The 26478-nt window shown below is 28.0% G+C and overlaps 7 protein-coding genes across 10 annotated transcripts; 4 read left to right on the top strand and 3 right to left on the bottom strand.

Annotated features, from left to right (window-relative positions):
- Positions 1 to 107: 107 nt before the first annotated feature.
- LOC105677287 (KIF-binding protein-like) lies at positions 108 to 3865 on the top strand. The gene is made up of 2 exons (XM_067354005.1): positions 108 to 1309; positions 1384 to 3865. Exons 1-2 carry the CDS (start codon positions 1234 to 1236, stop codon positions 2997 to 2999), a joined length of 1692 nt encoding a protein of 563 aa, XP_067210106.1. The 5' UTR covers positions 108 to 1233; the 3' UTR covers positions 3000 to 3865.
- A 329-nt stretch (positions 3866 to 4194) lies between these two features.
- LOC105677230 (KIF-binding protein-like) lies at positions 4195 to 6892 on the top strand. The gene is made up of 2 exons (XM_012375688.2): positions 4195 to 4877; positions 4952 to 6892. Exons 1-2 carry the CDS (start codon positions 4802 to 4804, stop codon positions 6580 to 6582), a joined length of 1707 nt encoding a protein of 568 aa, XP_012231111.2. The 5' UTR covers positions 4195 to 4801; the 3' UTR covers positions 6583 to 6892.
- A 477-nt stretch (positions 6893 to 7369) lies between these two features.
- Positions 7370 to 10218, top strand: LOC105677290 (adipose-secreted signaling protein). Of its 3 annotated transcripts, none has more exons than XR_010889937.1 (5): positions 7370 to 7544; positions 7969 to 8086; positions 8285 to 8422; positions 8781 to 9532; positions 9629 to 10218. XR_010889937.1 is itself a non-coding variant. In XM_012375823.2 (4 exons), exons 1-4 carry the CDS (start codon positions 7532 to 7534, stop codon positions 8977 to 8979), a joined length of 468 nt encoding a protein of 155 aa, XP_012231246.1. In that variant the 5' UTR covers positions 7370 to 7531; the 3' UTR covers positions 8980 to 10218. The 3 variants fall into 3 exon arrangements, 1 of the variants encoding a protein (XP_012231246.1); XR_010889938.1 differs by having other exon boundaries at positions 8781 to 9253; XM_012375823.2 differs by having other exon boundaries at positions 8781 to 10218.
- LOC105677289 (uncharacterized) lies at positions 8167 to 13480 on the bottom strand. Its single transcript, XM_012375822.2, has 5 exons — positions 12668 to 13480; positions 11228 to 11362; positions 10705 to 10955; positions 10184 to 10420; positions 8167 to 10070 (listed from the first exon to the last, which is right to left on the bottom strand). The coding sequence occupies exons 1-5, from the start codon at positions 12747 to 12749 to the stop codon at positions 9600 to 9602; spliced, it is 1176 nt and encodes a 391-aa protein (XP_012231245.1). The 5' UTR covers positions 12750 to 13480; the 3' UTR covers positions 8167 to 9599.
- A 589-nt stretch (positions 13481 to 14069) lies between these two features.
- On the bottom strand, positions 14070 to 15365 carry LOC105677239 (uncharacterized). The gene is made up of 3 exons (XM_012375700.2): positions 14937 to 15365; positions 14361 to 14556; positions 14070 to 14283 (listed from the first exon to the last, which is right to left on the bottom strand). Exons 1-3 carry the CDS (start codon positions 15116 to 15118, stop codon positions 14236 to 14238), a joined length of 426 nt encoding a protein of 141 aa, XP_012231123.1. The 5' UTR covers positions 15119 to 15365; the 3' UTR covers positions 14070 to 14235.
- A 3142-nt stretch (positions 15366 to 18507) lies between these two features.
- On the top strand, positions 18508 to 20991 carry LOC105677240 (general odorant-binding protein 56d). Its single transcript, XM_012375701.2, has 5 exons — positions 18508 to 18656; positions 19099 to 19177; positions 19504 to 19595; positions 19677 to 19782; positions 19889 to 20991. Exons 1-5 carry the CDS (start codon positions 18609 to 18611, stop codon positions 19963 to 19965), a joined length of 402 nt encoding a protein of 133 aa, XP_012231124.1. The 5' UTR covers positions 18508 to 18608; the 3' UTR covers positions 19966 to 20991.
- Positions 20992 to 21266: 275 nt separating this feature from the next.
- Got1 (Glutamate oxaloacetate transaminase 1) lies at positions 21267 to 26208 on the bottom strand. Of its 2 annotated transcripts, none has more exons than XM_012375755.2 (6): positions 25938 to 26208; positions 24983 to 25273; positions 24641 to 24912; positions 24274 to 24551; positions 24053 to 24195; positions 21267 to 23958 (listed from the first exon to the last, which is right to left on the bottom strand). In XM_012375755.2, exons 1-6 carry the CDS (start codon positions 26047 to 26049, stop codon positions 23795 to 23797), a joined length of 1260 nt encoding a protein of 419 aa, XP_012231178.1. In that variant the 5' UTR covers positions 26050 to 26208; the 3' UTR covers positions 21267 to 23794. The 2 variants fall into 2 exon arrangements, with proteins under 2 accessions (XP_012231178.1, XP_012231179.1); XM_012375756.2 differs by having other exon boundaries at positions 24641 to 24897; positions 25938 to 26206.
- Between the last annotated feature and the right edge of the window lie 270 nt (positions 26209 to 26478).

Genomic DNA, 26478 nt, shown 5'->3' on the forward strand with positions numbered 1-26478 from the left:
TATATATATATATAAATACTGTCTAAATACAATAAAGCATTATGACAAATAGAAAGAATATTACTTTTGATAAATATAATATTACAATAATTGTATATATAAAGGAGTATAAGGTCCATCTAAAATTTTAAAACTATACCCCAGTATTTTTAGAAACTGTATCTATAAAAAATTTATAAACTACTGTCCTTTATAATAAAATAGTAAGAAATAAAAATAATAAAAACATGATTTCTATAATTGTTTCATTTTTACTTTTATATATTATTCTCTTTTCACTCCCTTCCTTTTTTTCAAACAAACATAAATTAAAAGATACAAAAATAATCTCGTGTAAAGATAACGATGTTTTAACACAACTAGTTACTGGAAATTCGAAAGCAACCGCCTCGACATTTTTCGAGGGATACTTAGCGCAGAGCTCGGCTTATAGCGTTTTCGAATAAACGGGGTTTGAACGATCTAGGGTTGATCAATCACTATTTTACTATAAATGCAAGTCTTTCATTGGTGGAGAGGTTGCAATGACGTCATTAACCAATCTTGGGTCGTTCAAATCCTGTATAATCGAAAACGCTATTAGTTTCCGCTATTTGCGTGCGACATGAATGTTAGTGGATTATTTTTGAGATCGATTGTTATCAATATTATTTCGTAATCCATCTTCGATCAACATCAGTGGATCCATGAACTACGAACTTCCGTGCGCTAGGAAAGATTAAAATGAAATTAACATATAACAAAAACTAAATGCAAAATGCAAACGCGTCTTTTCATTAAATAATTCAAGAAAAATATGCTGTCCTTTTTTAATGTATGTTCATGTAATTTGTTTATTATATATTTGTAGAAACAACAGAAACAAAATGTTACCTTGTGAGAATATTTTAATAACAGATGAAGAATGAAAACATTTAAAATGATCCAAATATGCCGATTAGATCTGAGTTATTAAATTTTGATATCGACCTTTATCATTCTTTATCGATATATATTTGTATGTCTATCGATATTTGTATGGCGTAGCCAATCAGATTTATTACCTCACTCTTTGTATTTTGGAATTCTTGTTCAATTCACCTATTATTTTTCTCACGGTTTAACCTATTTTTACATCAATCAGAAATCTTTCTAATTCATTCTTCATGACACGTTGAATAAATTCGCCACGTGTACAATAATAATAATTTTGTGAGTTATTGATAAGAGAACACATCCAGATATTAAACAAAAATGTCTAAAAAGTTTGGAATTCTAAACCTGGCTGATTTATATTTATCGAAACAGAGGAGCATATCTGGTAATAATTGTAAGTAAAAATCTGTTTAAAATACTTTTCTATAAAATTCATAAAATAATCTTTTAATATTTATCTATGTTTAGCTGAGGAATTAACCGAAAAAATCATGCTGAATATTGATGAAAAATTTCGAGAAATGTTGAAAACATCATTTGAAATACTTAGTTTTTCATTAAATAAAATAGGAAAATTTCCAAAAAAAGAAAACAAGATATTTACAACACTAGAAAGCAAAATACTTAAGATGATTAAACCAATGACCAACAAAACAGATATAGAATTTGATAACATTGTAGCTTTTGCATTAACTTTATTAAATTTTGGTATAATATACATGAAAATAGAAGAAAATATAGAAAAAAATACCGACACCTTACTTGATAGCATGAAAATAGAAAATAAAATGGAACAAAATACATGCAGCCTATATACAAATGCAAAGAAATTCTTCCTAGCATGTCTAGGTGTGTTAGAAGGCAAAGAGCTAGATAGTAAAGCTATTTTGATAGTTATGAAAGCATATAATAAAATTTCATTTATTTCGTGTAAACAAAAAAAATTAGAAGAAAATAAGGATTTTTTATTTCGTGCTCTCAACACGTATGTTAAATACACAAAAAATGAATATTCTACTCCTATTGATGTTGCAATTACACTTGGCATTGGAGAAGATTCAAAAGAATTGGATACTAAAATGATTTTAGACAATTTTTACCTAGAAATATTAGAAACGCTATTAATAGAGTATATCTTTAATCCAGACAACATGGATGAATTTGTTAACTGTATGCATAATTTATTGAACAATCTAATAAAGGAAGAGTCTATACGTCAATATTATAAGGATTGGGCTATAACTGCAGCTGACTTATCTCTATATTTTATACACCACAATCGCTTTACTGAAGCTAGACATTATATTGCCGCTGCATCCTATATGATTACGAAAGCCAATGTGGAAACATTAACAAAGATAACAGAGACAACAATAAATGACAGAGATTCAAATTTACTATCGAATACATTGTGTACAGAGTATCCATATGAGTATGCGAAAATTGCTAAATTATGCGGACAATATGGAATTCAGCTTTTGCATGCGTCAAAAGAAAAATTGTTACCAAGTAAAGAAAATCAGTCTTGTCAAGTTGATAACTTAGAATGTTCCAATTCTACAAAATCCGAAGAAAAATCAGCAGAATGTTTATTATTTACTAATTTGAAAAAAGAGCTAAAAGATGAGATTTTATTTATTCAGATCTCTGATAAATATTTGTCAAATGTCAGTGATTTAAAAATAGTTTTTGAACAGGTTTTGGAATGGTTTAATTCAGCAATGAAATTTTTTACTATGGAGAAACACGTGATAACTCATGGAGAAATTATATTATATATATCCATAGCATACAAGTATTTTGCAGGCTTTGAGCAACACAAAGATAAACGGATGATAATATATAAGAAGCAAATAGCATTTTTATATGAAACAGTTAAAAAATTACCACGCAAATCATATTTAAATAATATCAAAAGACTTATGTGGCTTGAATTGGGTATTAGTCATTCAGCACTTTTAGACATATTAGGTGATGGTACAACAATATCTGATGTAAAAACAGATCAGGAACTGTTATTGAAATTGGAAACCAATATGCGCAATTGCATGGATTGTTTTAAATTATATTTAGATGTATCCTAAAGTTCATGTTCTTTATTTGTAATATTATGGTTTATTTTTGTGCACGAGTATAATGTAAATGAAAATTTTTATTAATTCTATATGGCAATTCTAGAGATGTATATAATATGACTATCTTCCAATGTAATATTTATAGTATTCATAACACTTAATGGAAATTTATTTAGATGAAAAAACAATGTTTGTATTTTATAAAATGTATACTCAACATAGATAGTAAATAAAAGATGTTTTAATAAATAAATATTTTATTGAGATGCATTAATTGGAAAGTTTTTTTATAAAAAAAACGTTAAATTAATGTTAATGATATTGTAATTGTTCGTATAGTAAAAATTTATTTAGTGTTTTATATGAAATAAGAGAAATAGATTGTTTTAAAATTTCAAAAATCTTTAACTCATTTTTGTATAGTCATTACATTTTTAAATGCCAATAACAAATGCTTAAATTTTCTTTCTATAAAATTTTTATACTTTTCTATGTAATATCTACTTATTGGACATAGTTTGATTCTATTTCAACAGATTTTTTTATGTGAAAAGATATTTTCCGATAGAAAATGCGTCGATTCATATAAATACTGATAATTAAATTTTGGTACTTACATAAAATATTATAAAACGACAAATCAAAACGTAATGTGTAATCCAAAAAAATTATTGGAAAATTATACGAATGTTCTTTTTTTTCTGTTTCTACTTTTTTTTAGAGAAGAAAGGAATAAACTTCTTTTACTGTAAATACTGTCTAAATACAATAAACATTATGACAAATAGAAAGAATATTACTTTTGATAAATATAATATTACAATAATTGTATATATAAAGGAGTATAAGGTCCATCTAAAATTTTAAAACTATACCCCAGTATTTTTAGAAACTGTATCTATAAAAAATTTATAAACTACTGTCCTTTATAATAAAACAGTAAGAAATAAAAATAATAAAAGCATGATTTCTATAATTGTTTCTTTTTTACTTTTATATATTATTCTTTTCACTCCTCTTTCCTTTTTTTCAAACAAACATAAATTAAAAGATACAAAAATAATCTCGTGTAAAGATAATGTTTTAACACAACTAGTTACTGAAAATTCGAAAGCAACCGCCTCGACATTTTTCGAGGGATACTTAGCGCAGAGCTCGGCTTAGTTTCCGCTATTTGCGTGCGACATGAATGTTAGTGGATTATTTTTGAGATCGATTGTTATCAATATTATTTCGTAATCCATCTTCGATCAACATCAATGGAACCATGAACTACGAACTTCCGTGCGCTAGGAAAGATTAAAATGAAATTAACATATAACAAAAACTAAATGCAAAATACAAACGCGCCTTTTCATTTAAATAATTTAAGAGGAATATGCTGTCTATTTTTAATGTATGTTCAATTTGTTTATTATATATTTGTAGAAACAACAGAAACAGAATGTTACCTTGTGAGAATATTTTAATAACAGATGAAGAATGAAAACAATTAATATGATCCAAATATGCCGATTAGATCTGCATTATTAAATTTTGATATCGACCTTTATCATTCTTTATCGATATATATGTGTATGTCTATCGATATTTGTATGGCGTAGCCAATCAGATTTATTACCTCACTCTTCGTATTTTGGAATTCTTGTTCAATTCACCTATTATTTTTCTCACGGTTTAACCTATTTTTACATCAATCAGAAATCCTTCTAATTCATTCTTCATGACACGTTGAATAAATTCGCCACGTGTACAATAATAATAATTTTGTGAGTTATTGATAAGAGAACACATCCCGATATTAAACAAAAATGTCTAAAAAGTTTGGAATTTTAAAGCTGACTGATTTATATTTATCGAAACAGAGGAGCATATCTGGTAATAATTGTAAGTAAAAATCTGTTTAAAATACTTTTCTATAAAATTCATAAAATAATCTTTTAATATTTATCTATGTTTAGCTGAGGAATTAACCGAAAAAATCATGCTGAATATTGATGAAAAATTTCGAGAAATGTTGAAAACATCATTTGAAATACTTAGTTTTTCATTAAATAGAATAGGAAAATTTCCAAAAAAAGAAAACAAGATATTTACAACACTAGAAAGCAAAATACTTAAGATGATTAAACCAATGACCAACAAAACAGATATAGAATTTGATAACATTGTAGCTTTTGCATTAACTTTATTAAATTTTGGTATAATATACATGAAAATAGAAGAAAATATAGAAAAAAATACCGACACCCTACTTGATAGCATGAAAATAGAAAATAAAATGGAACAAAATACATGCAGCCTATATACAAATGCAAAGAAATTCTTCCTAGCATGTCTAGGTGTGTTAGAAGGCAAAGAGCTAGATAGTAAAGCTATTTTGATAGTTATGAAAGCATATAATAAAATTTCATTTATTTTGTTTGAACAACAAAAATTAGAAGAAAATAAGGATTTTTTATTTTGTGCTCTCAACACGTATGTTAAATACACAAAAAATGAATATTCTACTCCTATTGATATTGCAATTACACTTGGCATTGGAGAAGATGCAAAAGAATTGGATACTAAAATGGTTTTAGACGAATTTTACCTAGAAATATTACAAACGCTATTAATAGACAATATCTTTAATCCAGACAACATGTATGACATGGATGAATTTGTTAACTGTATGCATAATTTATTGAACAATCTAATAAAGGAAGAGTCTATACATCAATATTATAAGGATTGGGCTATGACTGCAGCTGACTTATCTCTATATTTTATACACCACAATCGCTTTACTGAAGCTAGACATTATATTGCCGCTGCATACTGTATGCTTAAGAAAGCTAATGTGGAAACATTGACAAAGATGACAGAGACAACAATAAGTAACAGAGATTCAAATTTTCTATCGAATACGTTGTGTACAGAGTATCCATATGAGTATGCGAAAATTGCTAAATTATGCGGACAATATGGAATTCAGCTTTTCCATGCGTCAAAAGAAAAATTATTACCAAGTAAAGAAAATCAATCTTGTCAAGTTGATAACTTAGAATGTTCCAATTCTACAAAATCCGAAGAAAAATTAGCACAATGTTTAATATTTACTGATTTGGAAGAAGAGCTAAAAGATGAGATTTCATTTATTCAGATCTCTGATAAATATTTGTCAAATTTAAGTGATATTACAATAGTTTTTCAAAAGCTTGTAAATTGGTTTGAAATAGCAATGGAATTTTTTACTATGGAGAAACATGTGATAATTTATGGAGAAATTTTTTTATATATATCCTTAGCATTCAAGTATTTTGCAGACTTTGTGCAAGACAAAGATAGACAGATGAGAATATATAAGAAGCAAATAGAAATATTATTAGATATAGTTAAAAAATTACCACGCGAAACATCTTTAAATAATATCAAAAGACTTATGTGGCTTGAATTGGGTATTAGTCATTCAGCACTTTTAGACATATTAGGTGATGGTACAACAATATCTGATGTAAAAACAGATCAGGAACTGTTATTGAAATTGAAATCCACTATGCGCAATTGCATGAATTGTTTTAAATTTTATTTATATCCTGATGAATCCTAAAGTTCATGTTCTTTATTTGTAATATTATGGTTAATTTTTGTGCACGAGTATAATGCAAATGAAAATTTTTATTTATTCTATATGACAATTCTAGAGATGTATATAATATGAGTATCTTCTTATGTAAATTTATAGTATTCATAAAACTTAATGAAAATTTATTTAGATAAAAAACAATGTTTGTACTTTATAAAATATATACTCAATAGATAGTAAATTGAAGATGTTTTAATAAATAAATATTTTAACGAGATGTACATAAATATTGTTGTATTCTTCTTTATTTATGTTCTATATTTATTTGTAAGTACATATACTTGTGCATTGCGTTACTTGACTTACCTTTATTTCCTTATTACCAAAATACGATTTCGCATTTTATTCTATTATTGTTCCTGTATCACATTATGTGCAGTAGTGCAAATTTCTCTGTGGCTCTACATGTACCATTCTTTTTTATTAATAAAAAAAGGATGGTGTTGGAATCGAGTCCATCTCGCCAGCAAGTACATTTTCTCTTGTGAAATTCTCTACTTTATTCGCACTTTTAAATTATTTTGAAGTTTTTAATAACTTATATGAAAATGCATGTGCAAGCGTATGTATAAATGTATGTGAATGCCGCAAATAATAGGTGCGGTCACTACATGCACAAAGTTTGCAAGTGTACGAGTATTTCCATCTAAACTTGTTCTTCACTACTCATCACTCATTTTAATTTTCTCAGGGTTTCAAAACTGGGCGGCGTTGAAACTGACCTTCACTGTTAGAAGAAGTTTGTACTCTCTAGTATGTATATAGTTTAGGATTATCAGTTCATAACCTAAATTACAAATTTTGAATATGTGTGAGTTGTTTGAAGCAACAATGATTTGATTGGTTTCATTAATATAATTCGCAAGCAGTATGAAAATACAATTGTCAAATTTTTTAAACTATTTTACGGAAAATGGGAGATAAAGGTATTTAGTTATCTTTTTTGTATGCAATGATCATACGTTTATTTTTATAAGAACTTTTGTTTTCAATTTTCTAATGCATAATCACGTACCACTTTTCTATCTATATGTCAATTAGTTAGTATAATGCGATTATTTTAATTGCATATTTATTAAGCGAAATGATGATGATTTCTTGTATAAAAATAAATCGAAAATATAGAGTAACGTTCTCTTTCTTTCTTTCATATGAAATTTTACTATTAGATAAATTAAGTTCAAAATTTGGAAAATTGATAATATTCTTCTCACTCTTTTAAAATTAATATAGTCATATATGACTTGTATTATATATTTATTTAAACAAATAATTGTTGATAATAAAAGTTACTAAAAAGTTATACGTAAAATATCTTACTTTTAATTTATTTATCTTTTATGTGTTTAGAGCAGCATGTACACTTCAGTGGTGGAAGTGGACTTGGAAAGGATAACAATATTATGGTACAGCCACAACGACATGGCCATATTGATGTTCATCTAGGATTTTTGCAATTGCATCACAGGTCATTTGTTGTAACAAAATTTATGAGCTAAATTAATATTTTGGAGTTTAACAATTACTGTTTCTTTGAAATACTAAAAATTAAGAGTTTAAATAGTTTTTATTGTAATATAATTACAAAACTATTACTATTTTTATTGATATACACAAAAAATATAAAAAAAGGAAGACATTCATATATTCTGTATATTAATTTTAGATATCACATAGAATTCTCAGTACCATGGAATATGTGTATTCATCCAGAAGAACAAACAGCAGCTCCAGCAGTAATCGCAGGAAATTACAATGCAAATTGCCACGTTGTCGATTTTACACAAGAAAAAGACGCTTTAAGGTATAAAACTAATTAAATTCTCATAACTAACTTTAATCAATATAGCAGCTATAATTTGGAAAAATTATTCTATTTTCATCATATTTGATTTCTGAGGGTTCTTATGATCTTTAAATTCATATCTAACATCAAAATTCTAAAATTTATTTTCATAAAACAAAATAGATTATTCTATTATTTCTATATATAATAATATTCTATAATTTTTAATTAATATATTATCTTTAAATTAAATGTCAACTTTTTTAATTTATAATTAAGCATTTTGATGTCTTAACAATTAAGAGTTTAATTAGTACACACACATTACACTTATTTAAGTTAATGCAAAAGTTGAAATAATAGGTATTTTTATCAGGTTGAAGATAGAGCTGTTGGCATCTAAAGAAAAAATACTAAAAGAGAATGTTGAAGTGATGTGTTGCTCGTCGGGTACACCATTGAAAATTGTATTGAATGCACGTGTTTTAGCAAAAGATAAGGGTACACCATTGTTGAGAAATGGCATACGTAGCATTGGTATCGAAGGAGCAGATGAAGATGAGATTTCTGAATAAATCTGCTTAGTGTCGAGTTATTTCTCAATGATAAATATTTAACCGTTAAGAAGTTCTACATTGCATTAAGAGTATAGAAAAATGAATAAAGTCTCTACAACATTTGAGAGTGGAGAGAGTAACGCGATTGTGAATTCTGTCAATCAGTCAATTACTGCAAAATAATTTACCTACTGTTACTGCTCTACAGATGCACGAAATGCGTATCAATCTTGCATCAGCAATGATACCACTTATCATCTGCTAAGTGCTAATGCTGATACATATGCAAATTGTAAGGATCGAATTCTCTTTTGTTATTATTTTATATTGATTGTCAATTTTCAATGAAGCTTTCGCTAAATGAACACATTTATAAAGGCACTAAATTATTTTTTTATTAATTATTATAAGAATTTTTTAATTATTCATAAAAATAAATATTGATTATTCAAATAAAATGAGATGGCAGAATCTTCCTTTAGCTTATAAAAAAAATCACTTCTTGCATTCTTGTTCTAAAATCTCGCCGACAATTTGACGCTTTGCACGCACTATCACATTCGTTTATTTTGTAAGTGTTAAGCACATATTATAGTTAAGGACTGTCACAGTTCTTATTCAATTGACTGACGTAGGCTTTAACACTGAAAATTATATTTTTTCATAGGAATTCCAGTCGGACCATCTACAAATTCGCAAATGTTCAAACCTAATTTTGCTAGCGGATGACAATTACTGCTAGGATTACCCCATTTGCCTTTAAAAATCATCCAGCCCGGTAAGGGCTCGTTATTTTTTTCTAAGAGCAATTCCAGTCTTTTCCATGTCGGCCAAGCGATTCCAAATCCACTTTCGTCATACAGACGAGGGACTCGAACAAACTTGTGTTTTCCTGGAGCTGTCCAGAGTCCGTGGGAACCGCGTGCACTGAATAAAATCGGGTGCGAACCACCGGCCGTGTAAACTTTTTCAGGAAACGTCAGTTTTTGGAAAAGACCCTTCCTTGTTTCTTGACTTTCGTAAATGAAAGTGCCATTTTGCTGATCGTACCGATAAAATGCACCGACGTCATGCGCTGACACGTACATCGCCAAAGGATGCTCATTATTCTAAATAACAATACTATATTATAGAATACATTTTATTTTAGATAACCGTACAATATTCAAAGGTAAACAAAGAATCGGATTTATTTGAAAAATTTCTAAAGAAGGAATTATACCTGGAAATAAAGACTCATATGTTCCCAATCGCCAATATGACTGCCATATTCTTTGAGCGTACCTATGCACACACCACCCACAGTGGGTACTGGCCAGCTGCCAAGAAATCCAAGATCCAGCATGCAAATTGTTTTTCCCTCACTGAACGGATAGAACATCCAATAAGTTACATGGAAGTGAATCTTCTGATATCCGTTTTTTTTTCTGATTTTTTCAAATCGTGGTTCTCTTACCATCTGAAATTAATTTTTACACCAAGCATTAATAATTTAGCATTTTCAGTTTAAAACTTTTGCTTTAGATTCATTAATCAACAATAATTTATTTGAATAGTCCTGGATTTTATAACAGTAGGTACATGAGGGGCGCCGAAAACGCTGTTTGAAACAGTATAACTTTATTCTTATTTTCTTATAGATGAAAAAAAGAAGAGGTAGTCTGTGGTGATTACAATTCAATATTTAAAATTTCCAAAAGATGTAAAAGTCGTATTTCTTATATTTCTGTTTTCATATTTTACCTGTTGCAATTGTTCTTGTAATGTAAAGTGTGTTTTTAGATCATTAGTATCGGCAATCTGTTGTGGAGACAAAACTCCCGGATCCTGTAGCAATGTTACAGCGTTCTGTTTGTTCTTCGGCGCTGGTTTATTTTTCGTTACGCGTAATCGCATGTCTCGGAAAACGCAATTTTTCACAAGAGCATAGACGGGCACAGTTCCAGCGGGTTTTCGGCCATATAAGAAGGACGATTGATTCTTTAATAAGGATTCTGTCAAAATTGTATCATTTAAAATATCGATATTGTATCATTATTATTATAACATTCATACTTTGTGTTACGCCTGTACTTATATCTATTTGATATTTTAGTGTGCGTTAAAAATGTTTTTAAATTTTAACAACTTTTAACTAATAACTAATATAACCAATACATCTTTAAGTGTTTACTTTTCTTACGCGCGCGCGCGCGCGCGCGCGCGTGTGTGTGTGTGTGTGTGTGTGTGTGTGTGTGTGTGTGTGTTACGCATTCATGTCATTTACCTACGTCTATTTTAGTGCGAAGATAATATTGGTCTGATTGCACGTTATCGAGAAATTCAGTCACACCAAGAGGCAAGAATCGTTCTCCAGGCGCAAGCCATACTAAAGGTGCCCAATCTTGTGTTAATCTTCTTACTAGAATATAGAAAAATAATCATTGCGAGACAATGCGTTCAATATAAATACAACACATAGTTTTATCGGAGCACGTATCATACAAATATATACATGCACATAGTTTTCAAACTAAGAAGATTAGAGCAAACAGAAACCGAACAGGCTAAAAAGCTTTTTTTATTAAATCTTTTTCTTGACTATAAATTAAAATATAAAAACAAAAAAGAATACTTTGAATTCACTTTTAAAATATTTAACTCTATTAATTATAATTAGGTGTGCGTACATCTTTAACTCCGGTCGCCTACCTGTCCTCGCTGTATTACAAGAAATGGGCACGTAGGTCAGCACGAGAATCTCGTAACCCCATTATACTAGTTCAAAAGCGATAAAATAAGCTCGCAGGTGTTCTTGTATTTTATCAATTAGACTTTATACAACGACAGATATTTTAATATAAAATAAGAAATACATATATAACGACAGATATTTTAATAGAAAATAAAAAATGCATATATAACGACAGATATTTTAATAGAAAATAAAAAATAGATTGTTTCTAAATTTCAATGATTTTTAACTAAAATATTACACTTAACATATCCTTAAAGATGCTAAAGTATGGGTGAGATAAAAAATTAACGTGTAATTCGTTTTAATCCGTTTTAACTCGCTTTGCTTCTTCCGATGATCGTGAAACCGGTCCAGAAATGGGACAACCGATATTTAGCCCTGCAGCATTCGCGTACACAGAATAAACGCAAGCGCTTTACAGAAAAAGAATATTCTGTGCCAACTTTATTACACTTGTGTTTTTCATTTTTTAAACATATTCATCTGTTAATGATTATGAATCATAGTCATAGCTGAGTAAAAGCAGTTTTAATTTCACGCTTATATTATGATCATTTGCAACCAATTTATATTGTATTTAGCAGATTAATCAGTCCGTATTGATTATTATTGACATAAATCACATTCCGACACTATTAACAAAAAATAATTAATGAAAACAAGCGTGAGAAAGATTTAATTTTCTTTCTTTTCATTTTTCTTTTTGTAATATTATAGTTATAAAGACAATGTATCTTCTGATACTGTGATTATTATAGCGAATTGGATAGATCACTTTTTTCTCATATTAAATCACGCAATAGAGCGTTAAAACATCAATTAGAACATTACATATTTGCATATTTGCACACAAAAAAGGACAAGAACAAAAAAGATGAAAGTTAAATAAGAAAATTAAATATTAAAAAGAATAAATTAAATTGTTCTGTAACTATATTTGGAGTTATATAGGTACAATGAGATACGTACTTTGTTTTTCTTCAGCTGCAGGTAGTCGCAATCCCGCGACCACACAAGTCACAATCAGTGTAATGAACAATAATCCAGTCATGCTTATTCTATCGACACATTTTGATATGAGAAACGCGATCGATAATTATCAATCCGCATTCTTTTCACTCATTTCCTCATTCTTGACTCAAAGTTAACGCGTACAAGAAAAACAATAACATGAAAGGTGGAGTTTTCTTTGAAAAGTCGATATCTACCAAGTTAAAATGCTTTTCGCATAACTGACTAAAGTGCGACTACCTCACTTTCCGTGCCGTTCACTAGACAAACGTTGCAGAACATGTACTGTCGCGCGTATGTACCGCTTTATGTTGCAGTACGTAAGCATATCTGCAAGTAGCCACGATGACTGTCATTGAAATATCACGAAAGAGAAGTTTTCGAGTTAATTTATGATGAACAAAAAAGAAATAAAACAGAACAACTGTGGTGTGTCTCATTATATTAATTATCTATATTAACATTGAGTATTCGTATAATTTTTAATTTCTTTTATTATGTTATTAAAATTAAATAAAAATAATTTTTTATTTATAACACAGCCAACAAATATAGTACAGGTCACTAGATATAATTTTCCTAAAATGACTCCTAAATAAACATAATCGAAATTTTTGTGCTATTAATTTGAGTTAAAAAAAAAAATTATATTTTATTAACGTAAATTATAATCTTAATAAGATTATTTCATTTAAAACAGAAAAAAAAGAGATAAATTTACATTTGACATTTCTCTGCATTTATATTGTGCAATCATGAAAGTTATTTTTGCTCAAACAATATAGATGTTCAATTTATATTATATTTATATATATATATCGTGAATTATATTGGTTTTTTTTCTTAGAAATCAATCAATTTACAATTTTAAAATATCCACCAAAAAGATCCATACATATGTATTTACCTAATAAATTTGTAACAATTCTTAAAAACCTTATTTTTTTATTTTCTGCGAAATATATGATTAAAAATAAAAATTTGGAAAATATATATACATATAATCTGATTAATTCAATGAAAAATTAAATATGAAAAGATTGTGTAACAATATGTATATATTATTTTAAATATGTTATATGATTATGGTAAACAATTATGGTAAAAATAAAACTATGTAAGAAATGTTACTATTAATAGATATATTAATAATTAATAATTATTATAATAGTCAATGACTGTACAACAGTCCAAAAGAAATGTATAATGCAGTAGCGGATTAATATATTCAATAATTTCAAGCTCTAGTTTATCAAAAAAATAAAACTTCAAGAAAACAAAAACAAAAAAGAAAAAAACAATTTATAAATATTTATCAAAAATAAAACTTTTTCAAGAAAACAAAAACAACAACAAAAAAGAAAAGAAAAATAATTTATATTTATAAAATTAATATTTTATAATTGCATAATGCAACTACAAATACAGAAATAGTTAGAATATTTGGTTGGTAAGTCCAAAGTTCTGAAGCTTAAACTTCATCAGCATACCAATAGATCCGCTACTGATATAATGTAATAATAAATTTAAATAGCGTGTTTGCTCATTACAGTTCTACAATTAGGACAAACAGCCTGCAACATAAATAATATATTTATTAATTTCTATTTTTCAAAGGCTTCTTATGGTCATGTTAGTATTTGGATTTTACCGTGGGATCAAATTTTTTTAATTCATCAATGCAAGCTTTGTGAAAATTATGTTTACAAGGTTGCACCTCTGTTACTTCTGATTCAATTAATGCATATTGGCAAATTGAACAATTGTTCACATCATCTTTATTCGAAAAATCCTTTTCTTCTTTAGTTCTCAAAAAGTGTGATGAACTCCTTCTATTTAACAGCGTACTGAAAATAAATATGTTTTATAAAAACATGTCATACTTTGTCTAATATTAAGTTTTTTTCGTACACTTTTTGCAGTGTTCACAGATACATCTATAAACGTTTAGAAGACTGAAGAATTTTTTTAAATCATGAAAATTTGATTATGTGGAAACGGAATTAAAATATATGTTTAACGCATAGCATTTATCAAAATATAATATTGACATAATGTCTTGCAGCTCTCTTAAAGATTAAAAACAAGCGAGTAATAGTTTTATATATATATATATATATATATATATATATATATAAAACTGTCTAATTGCTAATATAAAGTAAACGTACAGAGGAAGAAGTTAAACCATGTTGTTAATGATGTAATATATATAATATGGATATACTTTTCAGATCGGTGAGATGCCATCGTCCAGTCGTCATAACGGTCCGATGATCTTCGATTTCTAGAATATTGTAGTTGTTGTCCATTCTCACGATTACTTTCAGTGAACACATAATACAAGAAAGTCGCTATTCCAACTCCAACTCCGACGAGAAGTACCAGCCCGGGATACGTCATTTTCATAACAAAACTTAAGCGATAAACGGGTTACGAATATATTTACTGTTTATTTTCATTGTTTCATAATTTTTATAACGTTATATCACGTAGATTTGTGATATCTGTTCAAAGGAACAGCTGATTGATTACAGAAATCTCCATTCTATATTTTAACTGTGAGACGTCAACTTTCTATTTCACGTACTCTTGTATAACAGAAACACAACATCGCATATAGACTAACCTAATCTAACCATGAAAATAGTAAAGGGTATAAAAAAAGTACCGCCACAAGCTGTCAATGCCCGTTTTCAATGCAGTTTAAGTTAATCTCTAGTAACATTCGGTTTCTACCAATCATTTGGTAGCGTTTAATTAGCGACTGCATATTCCCGTCTATTCATACTACTATATCTATGATCTGTTCTATCCACTTACACACGATCACAGGAATGCCTTAATATATGAATTTGTCAACGAGTGTCAAGGCACATTTGAATTGGCTTGTGAAATTCACACTCGTGCAAGTTCATGTGTTAAGGCATTCCTGTAAAACGAGTTTGGCCGAAAGAAGAGAGACCCTTCGGAGCCATATTACATCTATTCTACTCTGAAAACGAGTCACTGAATTAATAGAACGAGATGATAACTTTCCAAGCATTTCTTGTTTAAACATTTTGAATATGTCAATAGTATGATTTTTATGAAAGAATTCATCCTTTCGTATTTGATATCATTCTATTCGTTATTTTTATTTTAATAAAATTAATTTTATTTAAATTTTTGTAATTTTGTAAAGACAATAACACAATTTTTATTGTTAGATTTAATTGAACAAATCAGAAATTATATATCCTAATTAATGTATATTCAATTCAAGTAACAACAATGTTGAAGCAAATAATATGAATATTATAAATATTATTATTTATAAATAACATATATATTTTAATATATATAAATATTTTTAAATCTATATAATAAATATTTTTTTAATCTACATAATTTGCTTGATGAAGAAAATTTGATTGTATCCGTTGCTATGTATTTATTAGCAGAAGATATTTATATTGTTTAATGTTTGTTATCAATATTCCTTTTAAATAATTTTTAATAAATTGTACATCTAGAGAGCTGATATTTATTACTGAGAGAAATATATGCATATTATTTAGAAAATTTTATCAAAAAAATACTTCTATCCAATAATCTTTTGATGACTCCGTGACTAAAAATATCAAAGAAACAGGTTTTAGTCAACATCGTAAAGTAAGGTAATATATGGTTATATATAATTGATTCTAAGCATGAATTTTTAATTTTAGTAGTATGGTCAAAATAAATTTTTTAAAAACTCGATTTTTTGTGTTTATTGTATTATATGATGTTAAATTAAATTAAATTAAATTTATATTTATTATTGCAATAAAAAAAGTTATTAACTTGTTCGAATGTTCAATGTAAAAGATAAAAATAATCAATTGACTTGTACATGTAGTTTTTAATTTTAGGTATATTTATGTCGGCAATACGTATTTTAAGTATTTTAAATTATTAAATTAGCAGCTTATGATTGGCTTATATTTTTTTACACTTTCCGTGTAAATTAGGCTACGTTCGGAAACCTCACACTCTGTGTAGTGTGGTGATTTTCAGTGGAGAAGTAGTGAGGATATCGTGTGCCTTCGGGTGTAGAGTGTTTCCGAACAGTTGGTTATGCGTTGATGGATATTTTGATTTCGATCGTGTCATCCGGACAATCTATAGTGACACTAAAATCTAATTGTCTTCGCGTTTCGATCTCCTTGTCCCACGATCAATCTTTTTAATTTCAATTTAGGAATCTCAGGAATTTTTTGGCGCACGCACTTCTAAGTACTATATAATTACAAAATATGTACTCATATCAGTCGCTACATTATACGACAAATGCAAATTTATAAATGTATGTAGGTTCATATATCGCGATTTGTATATAATTTTCAAAGCTAAGCAGTTTTATTTTTCCTAGTGAATATCTTTGCCATTCTAAGGTTACGTTCGAAAACGTTACTCTTGAATCACACTGGCTGCGTTCCGTAAAGAGCATATGCGCGCATGTATCTACAGTATACGTAACGTATACATGCTGTACATGCATCTACATACTGTAGATACATGCGCGCATATGCTCTTTACGGAACGCAGCCACTGACTCCCCTTGCTTTTTCGGCGAGTGGTTTCGTGGCACACTGGTGGTACTCGTTCAACGTTTTCGAACGATTCACCCGAATGCACATTAAGTACCACTAACGTGTTTCCGAACGGTTATTGTGTGTTGGTGTGCACACAGTGTGTGTTTCCGAACGCAACCTCAATGTGTGTATAGTGAGAGCTAAAATCAAATTTCAAAATATATTTTTTACTTGCATTAATTACCTGCCCAACATAACTTTAGTACTTTAGTTAATAATTATTTTGTAAGTTCAAATATTTATTTTTGATGAATTATTTGAATCAACCAAATATATGTATATATATATATACGTCAACAATATTAATAAATTTATATAATTTAGAACAATAACGTAATTTTATTTTTAATTTAATAATTTATCATAAATTTTATAATTTTAATCAACATGTCATTCTAACTAGTGACACTTTAAAGTATATAAATGATGCAGGCACTAAGTTGAATCAAATTAATTCAAATTAAAAATACAGGTTTCAGCACGATACATTAAGATAATAAGATAAAATTAATGTTTGAGATAGAGAAAAAGAGAGAGAAGGCTCTAATGATATTCCATATTACCTTCATGGAAGTCATTAAATGATGTCAGATTTGGTATTTTATTTTTATTACTGCTGTGTCATGACATATCGTTATGTAACTAAACAATTTACGATAATTACATTTGCTTCCCTAATAACATGCTCATTCACATTTTTTCTAAATAAAATTTGCGTAATCTTTTTCTTCACCTCTTTTTATATCAAGAAAAGTCTATCTCATAGTGTTTAAAATTCAAGGTTCTTTCTTTCAATTTTGTTATAAAGAAAATTTATGTTAGAAATTTAAAAATTTTGCACAAATTTGTTAATAATATACAAACAAGAATAAAATAAAATTAAATGATAAAAAATTAAACTTTTTTATTAAATATTGGCTGTAAAAAAATTCTGTTATTAATATTTGCCGTTGAAAATTGATAGCAAGATTTCGAAACTTTAAAACGCACACACGTATTTTATGAGATATATGTTATTATAATTTATTATTATATCAGATAGTTTATTATATCGGATAAAACTGTATTTTTTGTTTTTAATCAAATAAAATATGCCTCGGAGGAATAACATGTTTTTCCTCCGAGGCATATTTTATTGCAATATTTCCCCACCAACGATGTCGAACGTCAAGGAGAATACACGTCATTACATCTCAGCCTATAAAAACCTGGACAGCATTTCTTAAATATCCATAATATTTTAAACGTGAATCCCATCGCATCCGAAACAGAAATCAAACATGAAGGCAATCGTTATTATACTTGTCGTTTTCGTCGTCGCTGCCTTGGTAAGATTATTTATCGTTAATACGGCCCATTTTTTTCAAAGTACAATACAATACAACTTATTTTTTAGTTAATACAAATTCGGTATTTATTTTATGTTTTAGCATAAAGTAAAATATATAAATATATATTGAAATTTTAATGGCTTTAATTAATATTGTATAGCCATTGTATTCTTAAAATATAAGCTGTCTAGCAAAAATTTTATCAATAATAATCATGTTTGCTCATTTTCACTATATAACACAATCATATTTTTTACTTTTCTTATTATAATAATTATATAATATAATATGCAGATAATTAGTCATAATACGGTTTTATTTAATACGAATCTGCACTGTACGAGCGTTTTTCGACCGGATTACATCTAACGAGAGTTTATTACAAAATCCAATATTATTCTGTGTGATTGTTAATGCGCGAAAATATATTTGATTTTAGGGTGGACTTACAGACGAGCAAAAAGCAAGATTAAAAACATATAAAGAATCTTGTATCAGTGAAACTGGTGTTGACCCAGGTAAGCATAGAATAAAATATAATTAAGTGTCATTAATGCTTTCCATTTCCAAATTAAATATTTTTTATTTACTTAATTAAACTTAAAATAACAAAGAATATTAGATCAATTAATAAAAAAATAACTTTGCGTAGTTAACCAACAGTTCATGATTAATAATATTTGTATTACACATGATAAGTTTGATTCGAAATCATTAGCAATGGAAAATATTAATAATGTGAATTATAATACTATGTTTAATAAAATAATATACAAATATATAAAAAAAAAAAATGAGTAAAAATATATAAAAAGTACCAATTATTACTTTATCCAATTTTCAGTCGCGGTAGAAAATGCAAAACGCGGAGAAATGGCCGAAAATGATGAAAAACTCGCCTGCTTCGCCAATTGTTTGTTACAAAAAATTGGATTCGTAAGTGCAAAAACGAGTCTTGAGTTATTTTAACATGATATTTATTTTGAAAGAAATATCACATTTTTATTCATGTTTCAGATAAGTGCAGATGGAGATGTTAACTGGGAAGTAATTCGGGCAAAAGTACCATCTGACGTATTGCAAGATCAAGTCGATCAATTACAAAATAAGTGCCAAGGTGTTGGTAAGTACAATATCAATTTAGAAAGATGAAATCAGTTTACATTCCTCGAGATAAATGTCTTTTTATCGTTACAAACAGAAATAGAATAAAATAAATATTGTTTCAGATGGAAGCGGTTGCCAGAAAGGAGCTAAACTGTTTAAATGTTTCTTGAAGAACAAGAATTTTCATCTTTTGTCATAAGCGGATGAGACCAAGTACTACAACTTAAATGAATCTCATTAGATTTAGTGTCTATTTTTAATAATATCAAAATATTATTTTAGAAATTGAGATCGGTATATAAAGCTTGATTAAAAATAAATATTTTACTGCAAATTTAAACAATATCTTTTTACTCTTCCTAAGCTTTCCCTAAAACGACTTTTTATACAAAATAAATATTAAATAGCAATCTGGAATTATTCAATAATCAAAATTTTTGTTTAGACTAAAACTCGAACTTTAATGTTCATGTCATTTGTAGCAATTTTAATTATAATCATAATTTATTGATTATTGTCTTTGAGACATAATGTTAATTAATATTTTGTGTTAGTTATTTATTAATGCATTTGTGAAAATATTATGTAATTATAATTATACATGTTATCCGTGTATATTCATCTCGATGTGTCTCGAGAATCGCCTTTTCGAAATATGGCGGCACAACTTATTCAAGGCTGCGTTCAAAAACCACACTGTGTAAAACTCTCTATCTATTTTCTATAATATATGCAACTTATACTGTAGACAGAGGGCGGTATTCATAGTCCGTTCTTATATTCAAAATCGTCTTAAGCACGGACTTATATTCGCTCTCTTCGTCACACATAGATTGTGTCTGACGAAGAGAGCGAATATAAGTTCGTGCTTAAGACGATCTTGAATATAAGAACGGACTATGAATACCGGCCAGAGAGTTTCACACAGTGTGTGGTTTCTGAATGCAGTCTAACACCAGATAATAGTATTTGGTAGTATTCAGTAGTATTACTGGTATTACATAAATAAAAGTTTGCAGTTGACTTCTAAATTTTTTTTTAGGTTATATAGTTTATTTTATTTAATGAAACACATAAAAATGTGTTTATAGTGTGTGAATGGAAAATATTAAAAAATAGAGTGATGAATAAAAATACCCGTGAAACAGTGCCAGGTGATGGCTTACGATCATTACGGAGCACTACGCTATTCCGCGCTGTCAATTTCGAATTATATGTCAAACAAGTAAGGTTATATATTTAATATTTTATAAAGATGAATTAGATATTGTCATTTAATGAAATTTTATTACTTGCAGAATAAAACTGTTATGATACTTGGTATTATAGCAATGTTGGGTTGCACAGGCTACTTGTTTTATATGAATTCTGGTCAGAAAAGAAACAATTATCATATTATGGTCAAATCAGATGAAACGATGGAATTAGTAAGAAAAACATCTAAATGGACTGACTGAAATAAGAAATTCTTAATGGGCAATATTATATTGTATTGTAGTATTGCTTTTATAATTGATTTATTTAAAAATATCTATTGTCAACAATATCTATGTACATACATGTTTACATAAATCTAAAAAATGCAGAACGACACAATAAATCCTACAAGAAACACGTGCACAAGTTCTCTCATTTATATTTTACTTACAAGTATAATGTTTAATGATTTTAATTGAAATTTTCACAAGTTTAAAACATGGTTATGAATTAAAATTAACTCAAAGCTATTGCAAAGTTGGTTAATTTTATATTAACTGTTGTTTATCAACTTTTTTCTTGCTAAAAGATTACTTCTTAAAACATCTTATACTTTTGTCTATAGTGATTCATATGTAACATTAAATCATTATTGTTCTAATGCATTTCTCATCAGTAACAACTGTTAAATTTGAATAATAAGAAAATTTGATTCTTTTTATATTTTGAATGCTTTTGTGATTTGAATGCATCCCACAACTTAGTTTTTCTGAAAATCTGATGGTAACCTGCAATTGTTACATATAATACAAAAACCTTATATAAAATCATTATATAGCAAAGTTTTTATGTGAAAAATAAATATTTGAATATTTATGTCACAAATATCCTATTGGCAACAATTATAGAACACATACATATATGACAAACTTAATTTTACACAGAATTTTAGATTCTTCTACAAAATATTAATAACTGTCTATATAAATTTATACAAATTTTACTGCAAATTGATATATTGGCAGTATAAGATGTTTCTTTTCAATAATATCACACATTTCTCTTTTGTGACTATCAGTGGGAATTAATGTAAAATGTTGAACCTGATTTTTAAAAATTAGTTATCACAAAAATATATTCCCATTACTAATTGTGTGTTTATGTGTGTGCGCGCATGTATATTATTTTTCACATATAAGAGTTATTTTTAACAAATATCTAATTTATCAATTTATTTCATCCAATTATCAATATATTTGTAATGATAACAATTTAACAGGATATGTATAATTTAGTTTTTATATACATATACGCACACACACGTGCGCGTACGTGTATACATGTATACTCTTTCTTTCATTTATTCACTTATTCTCCATCTTCCTTCTTCTCTTTCCCTATTTTTCTCATTCGTTCACTTATTCATTCACAGATAAGGAAGCCCACTGTAATTAAGGAGTAGTGAATATCGCTAACTAGAGTATTGTTATTTTACTATATTCTAGTATCAATAACTTTTTTTTGACGTACTACAAACATTAACTTTCCGTTTTTTTTTTTGTATCTTCTTCAAAAATCGACAATAGCATAAAACGAAGAGTAATCTTTTCCATATACATGCTAATAAAGTTTCGACATTGATTAATTGTAATAATATTATTACATCAATTGTGATTCTATTCTTCTCGTAACAATATTAGATATGTAGATATGTATTACTATTATGCAGAAAGCATCTTTAAATTTAATACATAAATAAATTCTTTTATCAAGAGATTAACTGCTAAAATGGATCAAAATTATTATCACTAAAATATAAAAAAAATAATTTTTTCTTGCAGACTATCTATCTATAAATATAATATATTCTTTATCTCATTTACTAATTTCAATAAAATCACTATAAAATTATATAATTAAAAATATAAAGCTTCTAATATTGAACAAGTTACATTCACATTTACAATTGTTACTTTAAAACATTCAGCAAAATTGCTGCATGATAGCTTCTAAGTTATCATATAATTCATTTTTAATCTAAAAAATCCTGATTTATCACTGCAATCTTACCAAGTTATGATATTAGAAGCAAGAAATTGTATTAAATTTTTTATGGCATTTACAATATATAAATTTGTAAAATATATTAAAAACTTCATTTTTTTCGTTAGTTTATAGATAAATAGCTTGTAAATTAATAAATTTTGGTTAATTATCATAAAATCCATTTCCGCTGGAAATTTAAAACATACTGAATTATATATGCATTTATTATTACAGAATAATAAAAATAGGAGTTTTCTATATATTTTATCAAATCTATATTATCGAACATAAATGATAATAAGCAAAAACAAAACTAGTTTATTTCGATGTATGTTACAAAAAATTCATAATTTCTCACTTTTAATATTATAATTTAATATAGCTGCAGGAAATAGTAATAATGGATTATATATTATACATAATATGAAATAATTCTCATAATAAAATGACATAACCAACATATGTATATAAAAAAATTTGGCATCATGTAATACGTTGCAATAATTTGCACTTTTATATTTTAAAATTTTGTATTAAAGAAACAGAAGAAACAATTCACCGTAAGAAAGATATCCATATATCAAATGGTTTGATCTCAAAATAGAATAATTTTGAAGACACAATGTATGTAACTTCATATAATAAATACCAATATTACTCAAAAATAATCACTTTTCTGAGTATTAATTGGACTAAATTTTGTCATATATATATATAAAATATTGCCATATTTTCAATGTTGAGGTTTGACTCTTAATTTGTACTGATAGTATTGAGGACTTGTTTTAACACGTACAATCGCTTTGTGTTTGTGGGAACAACTTTATCGTTTCATCGATCGCATTTGCCACATAATCCAAATTGGATTCATTGAGACCACACATATTTATACGCCCACTGCGTAGCATATAGATATGATAATGCTCTTTTAAATGTTGTACTTGCCTTTCTGAAAACAGATTTAACAGGAAGATCTCTTTTTTCATAATTATTCTTATTAAACAGCATTATAAAACTAAAAATATATAATTCTTACAACTAACCAGTGAGCCCTGTGTATGAGAACATTCCAATCTGTTGGATAATATGATCCCAAATACCTGGGGTGCCTAATTTGAGCAGTCTCTGATGTAAACCGACTCTCATTTGTTTAATTCTGCTGGACATTGTCCTAATGTGGTCCCTCCTAAAATATCATTGTAATAATTAGAATAATTACATTTTTTTTATTTTGGGGGGGGGGGGATATTTCATGAAACAATACCATTCTTCAAAGAGTTCTGGATTTCTCATCACTGTAGAAACAATTCGAGCACCGTGATTAGGAGGATTACTGTACATTCCTCGAATAATTAACGTTATTTGTGATTTAGTTTGAATCAGCTCCTTTGTATCAGCCAACACAAAAACTATGTTACCGACTCTTTCGTTGTATAATCCAAAATTTTTGGCAAAGCTTTGTGTACATATGAATTCGATTCCACGTTCAGCAAACATTCGTACAGCACATGCATCCTTATCTAAATCTCCACTTGCGAAGCCCTATTGAAAAATGAACAACAACACTTCAACATATTACAAAGATAATTGAGATAATCGTATTATCTATATGAGAATGATTAGATATTGACCTGATATGCACTGTCAAATAAAGGGAAGAGTCGTTTTTCTTGTATTAGATCAGCTATTTTACCCCATTGTTCTAGAGTTGGATCACATCCAGTGGGATTATGTGCACACGCATGCAGAACAATTACAGCATTTTCCGGAGCATCTTTCAAATCATTGAGCATTCCTTCTAAATCGATATTACGGGTTTTTTCGTTCCAATATGTATATTCACATGCATTTTTAAATCCTCCATTAGTGAATACAAGTCTATGATTTTCTATCAACACATAATCTTGATATACATAGAAATTCTCATTAAAAGAAGAAACAAAAATAACATATTATCCCTTAAATTTACTTACCCCAGGAAGGTTTGCTATAATAAAAGGTATCATAATGTAGAATACGACTTAAAAATTCGGCAGCAACACGTAATGCCCCAGTACCAGAAAGGGACTGAATGCCAAAAGCACGTCCTTGGGCGATAACAGGAGAGTTTGCACCTAGTAACATACTTGTAGCAGCTTCGCTAAATGCCTCCAAGCCAAGAACCGGTAAATATTCATGATTTTGCAGATCATCGGCAGCAAGTAACTTTTCTACCTTTTTTACAACTGGTAGGACCCATGGCTTGCCTTCATTAGTGCGATATGCTAAAAAAAGAAGTAAATAATTATTAATAAGTAATTACAATGCAATCATACAATATCATAGTAATGAATTGCCTACATAAATCTATACAACATATCATTGTAAAAAAAGAACATGAATCAAACTTTTATTAGAGCTGAAAAAATTTATATTTTAAGTATGCGTATATATAATAATTGTCTATTCATCTTTTAAAAAAATTAATTGGTTATATTTACTTTTTATCAACTATACAATATAATTTAAATTTAAAATCAGGAATTCTATAATATATTTATTCTATTTATTTTATGTGAACTTTCAAAAGCGAAATAAGATTTTTGTGAACATGTATGTGTGTGTGTGTGTGTGTGTGTGTCTGTGTGAATGGAATAACACATTATGTAATCACTCTGAAAGGTGAACCAAGGGCACAAAGTATGAGATAAAGATATATCCCACCCATTTTGCATCAGTTTATGCTTATCATTATAAAATATGTTAAATTTTTTAATGCAAACATTATTATAAACAAACATACATTAAATCAATTGTATACATGCTCTAAAAAGAAAGAGAAACAAAATCTAATTCTAACATTATTTTTCATTTATATGAGATTATTAGTTGAAATTAATATGAGATTATTTTGAACGTAGTAATCATAAAAAGAAATTAGTTACACACCTCCTATAGCAAGATTAACTTTGTTTTCATCCGTATCATCGATGAACGATTTTTGTAGTGCGAACACCTCGATGGGAGGCCCCAATTTTATTCCTGTAAATCTGGTACTCATGTCGTGAATGCGGAGTAACAGTGTAATATGATTAATAACAATGGAATTGAGAAAATCTCTTGTGATTCCGCGATCAAAATGCAAATAGAAATATGCGAAGAGGTACCGAAAAACGGAGTTACGCGCGCGCACAAAGGTTATCCTACAGCCTGCAACCGCGTATCACTGATACGCCGATTGCAATTTACTATATATAACACACATATATATATATCATTTTTGCACCGCATCACGATTGACGTAAGAGGCATAAGTGGCTATTTTGTGAAGATTATATATATATACTTTCCACTTTCAATCATGTAGAATATGTAGTGGTTTTCAAAACATGTGGACAGTAAATTAGATTTGTTTCCGATAAAATACTTTGCATGTGACGTTCAGCAGTTAGCTAGTAAAAACTAGTATAAATATTTTTATTTATTATTA

The sequence above is a fragment of the Linepithema humile genome, chromosome 4 (genome assembly GCF_040581485.1).
Source record: "Linepithema humile isolate Giens D197 chromosome 4, Lhum_UNIL_v1.0, whole genome shotgun sequence".
Lineage (NCBI taxonomy): Eukaryota > Metazoa > Arthropoda > Insecta > Hymenoptera > Formicidae > Linepithema > Linepithema humile.

Excerpts from the sequence above, each read along its gene's own strand:
- Got1 (XM_012375755.2), bottom strand. The coding sequence starts at position 26,049 with ATGAGTACCAGATTTACAGGAATAAAATTGGGGCCTCCCATCGAGGTG. Across the intron at positions 25,274-25,937 it reads AGTTAATCTTGCTATAGGAG|CATATCGCACTAATGAAGGC; the intron begins GTGTGTAACTAA and ends TTCTTTTTTTAG. Across the intron at positions 24,913-24,982 it reads TTATAGCAAACCTTCCTGGG|ATTATGTGTTGATAGAAAAT; the intron begins GTAAGTAAATTT and ends ATGTATATCAAG.
- LOC105677230 (XM_012375688.2), top strand. The coding sequence starts at position 4,802 with ATGTCTAAAAAGTTTGGAATTTTAAAGCTGACTGATTTATATTTATCG. Across the intron at positions 4,878-4,951 it reads GAGCATATCTGGTAATAATT|CTGAGGAATTAACCGAAAAA; the intron begins GTAAGTAAAAAT and ends ATCTATGTTTAG.
- LOC105677287 (XM_067354005.1), top strand. The coding sequence starts at position 1,234 with ATGTCTAAAAAGTTTGGAATTCTAAACCTGGCTGATTTATATTTATCG. Across the intron at positions 1,310-1,383 it reads GAGCATATCTGGTAATAATT|CTGAGGAATTAACCGAAAAA; the intron begins GTAAGTAAAAAT and ends ATCTATGTTTAG.
- LOC105677289 (XM_012375822.2), bottom strand. The coding sequence starts at position 12,749 with ATGACTGGATTATTGTTCATTACACTGATTGTGACTTGTGTGGTCGCG. Across the intron at positions 11,363-12,667 it reads TGCAGCTGAAGAAAAACAAA|TAAGAAGATTAACACAAGAT; the intron begins GTACGTATCTCA and ends TCTATATTCTAG. Across the intron at positions 10,956-11,227 it reads TCGCACTAAAATAGACGTAG|AATCCTTATTAAAGAATCAA; the intron begins GTAAATGACATG and ends CAATTTTGACAG.
- LOC105677290 (XM_012375823.2), top strand. Across the intron at positions 8,087-8,284 it reads TTTTTGCAATTGCATCACAG|ATATCACATAGAATTCTCAG; the intron begins GTCATTTGTTGT and ends TATTAATTTTAG. Across the intron at positions 8,423-8,780 it reads CAAGAAAAAGACGCTTTAAG|GTTGAAGATAGAGCTGTTGG; the intron begins GTATAAAACTAA and ends TATTTTTATCAG.
- LOC105677239 (XM_012375700.2), bottom strand. The coding sequence starts at position 15,118 with ATGAAAATGACGTATCCCGGGCTGGTACTTCTCGTCGGAGTTGGAGTT. Across the intron at positions 14,557-14,936 it reads GCATCTCACCGATCTGAAAA|TACGCTGTTAAATAGAAGGA; the intron begins GTATATCCATAT and ends ATTTATTTTCAG. Across the intron at positions 14,284-14,360 it reads TAAAAAAATTTGATCCCACG|GCTGTTTGTCCTAATTGTAG; the intron begins GTAAAATCCAAA and ends TTTATGTTGCAG.
- LOC105677240 (XM_012375701.2), top strand. The coding sequence starts at position 18,609 with ATGAAGGCAATCGTTATTATACTTGTCGTTTTCGTCGTCGCTGCCTTG. Across the intron at positions 18,657-19,098 it reads TTTTCGTCGTCGCTGCCTTG|GGTGGACTTACAGACGAGCA; the intron begins GTAAGATTATTT and ends ATTTGATTTTAG. Across the intron at positions 19,178-19,503 it reads TGAAACTGGTGTTGACCCAG|TCGCGGTAGAAAATGCAAAA; the intron begins GTAAGCATAGAA and ends TCCAATTTTCAG.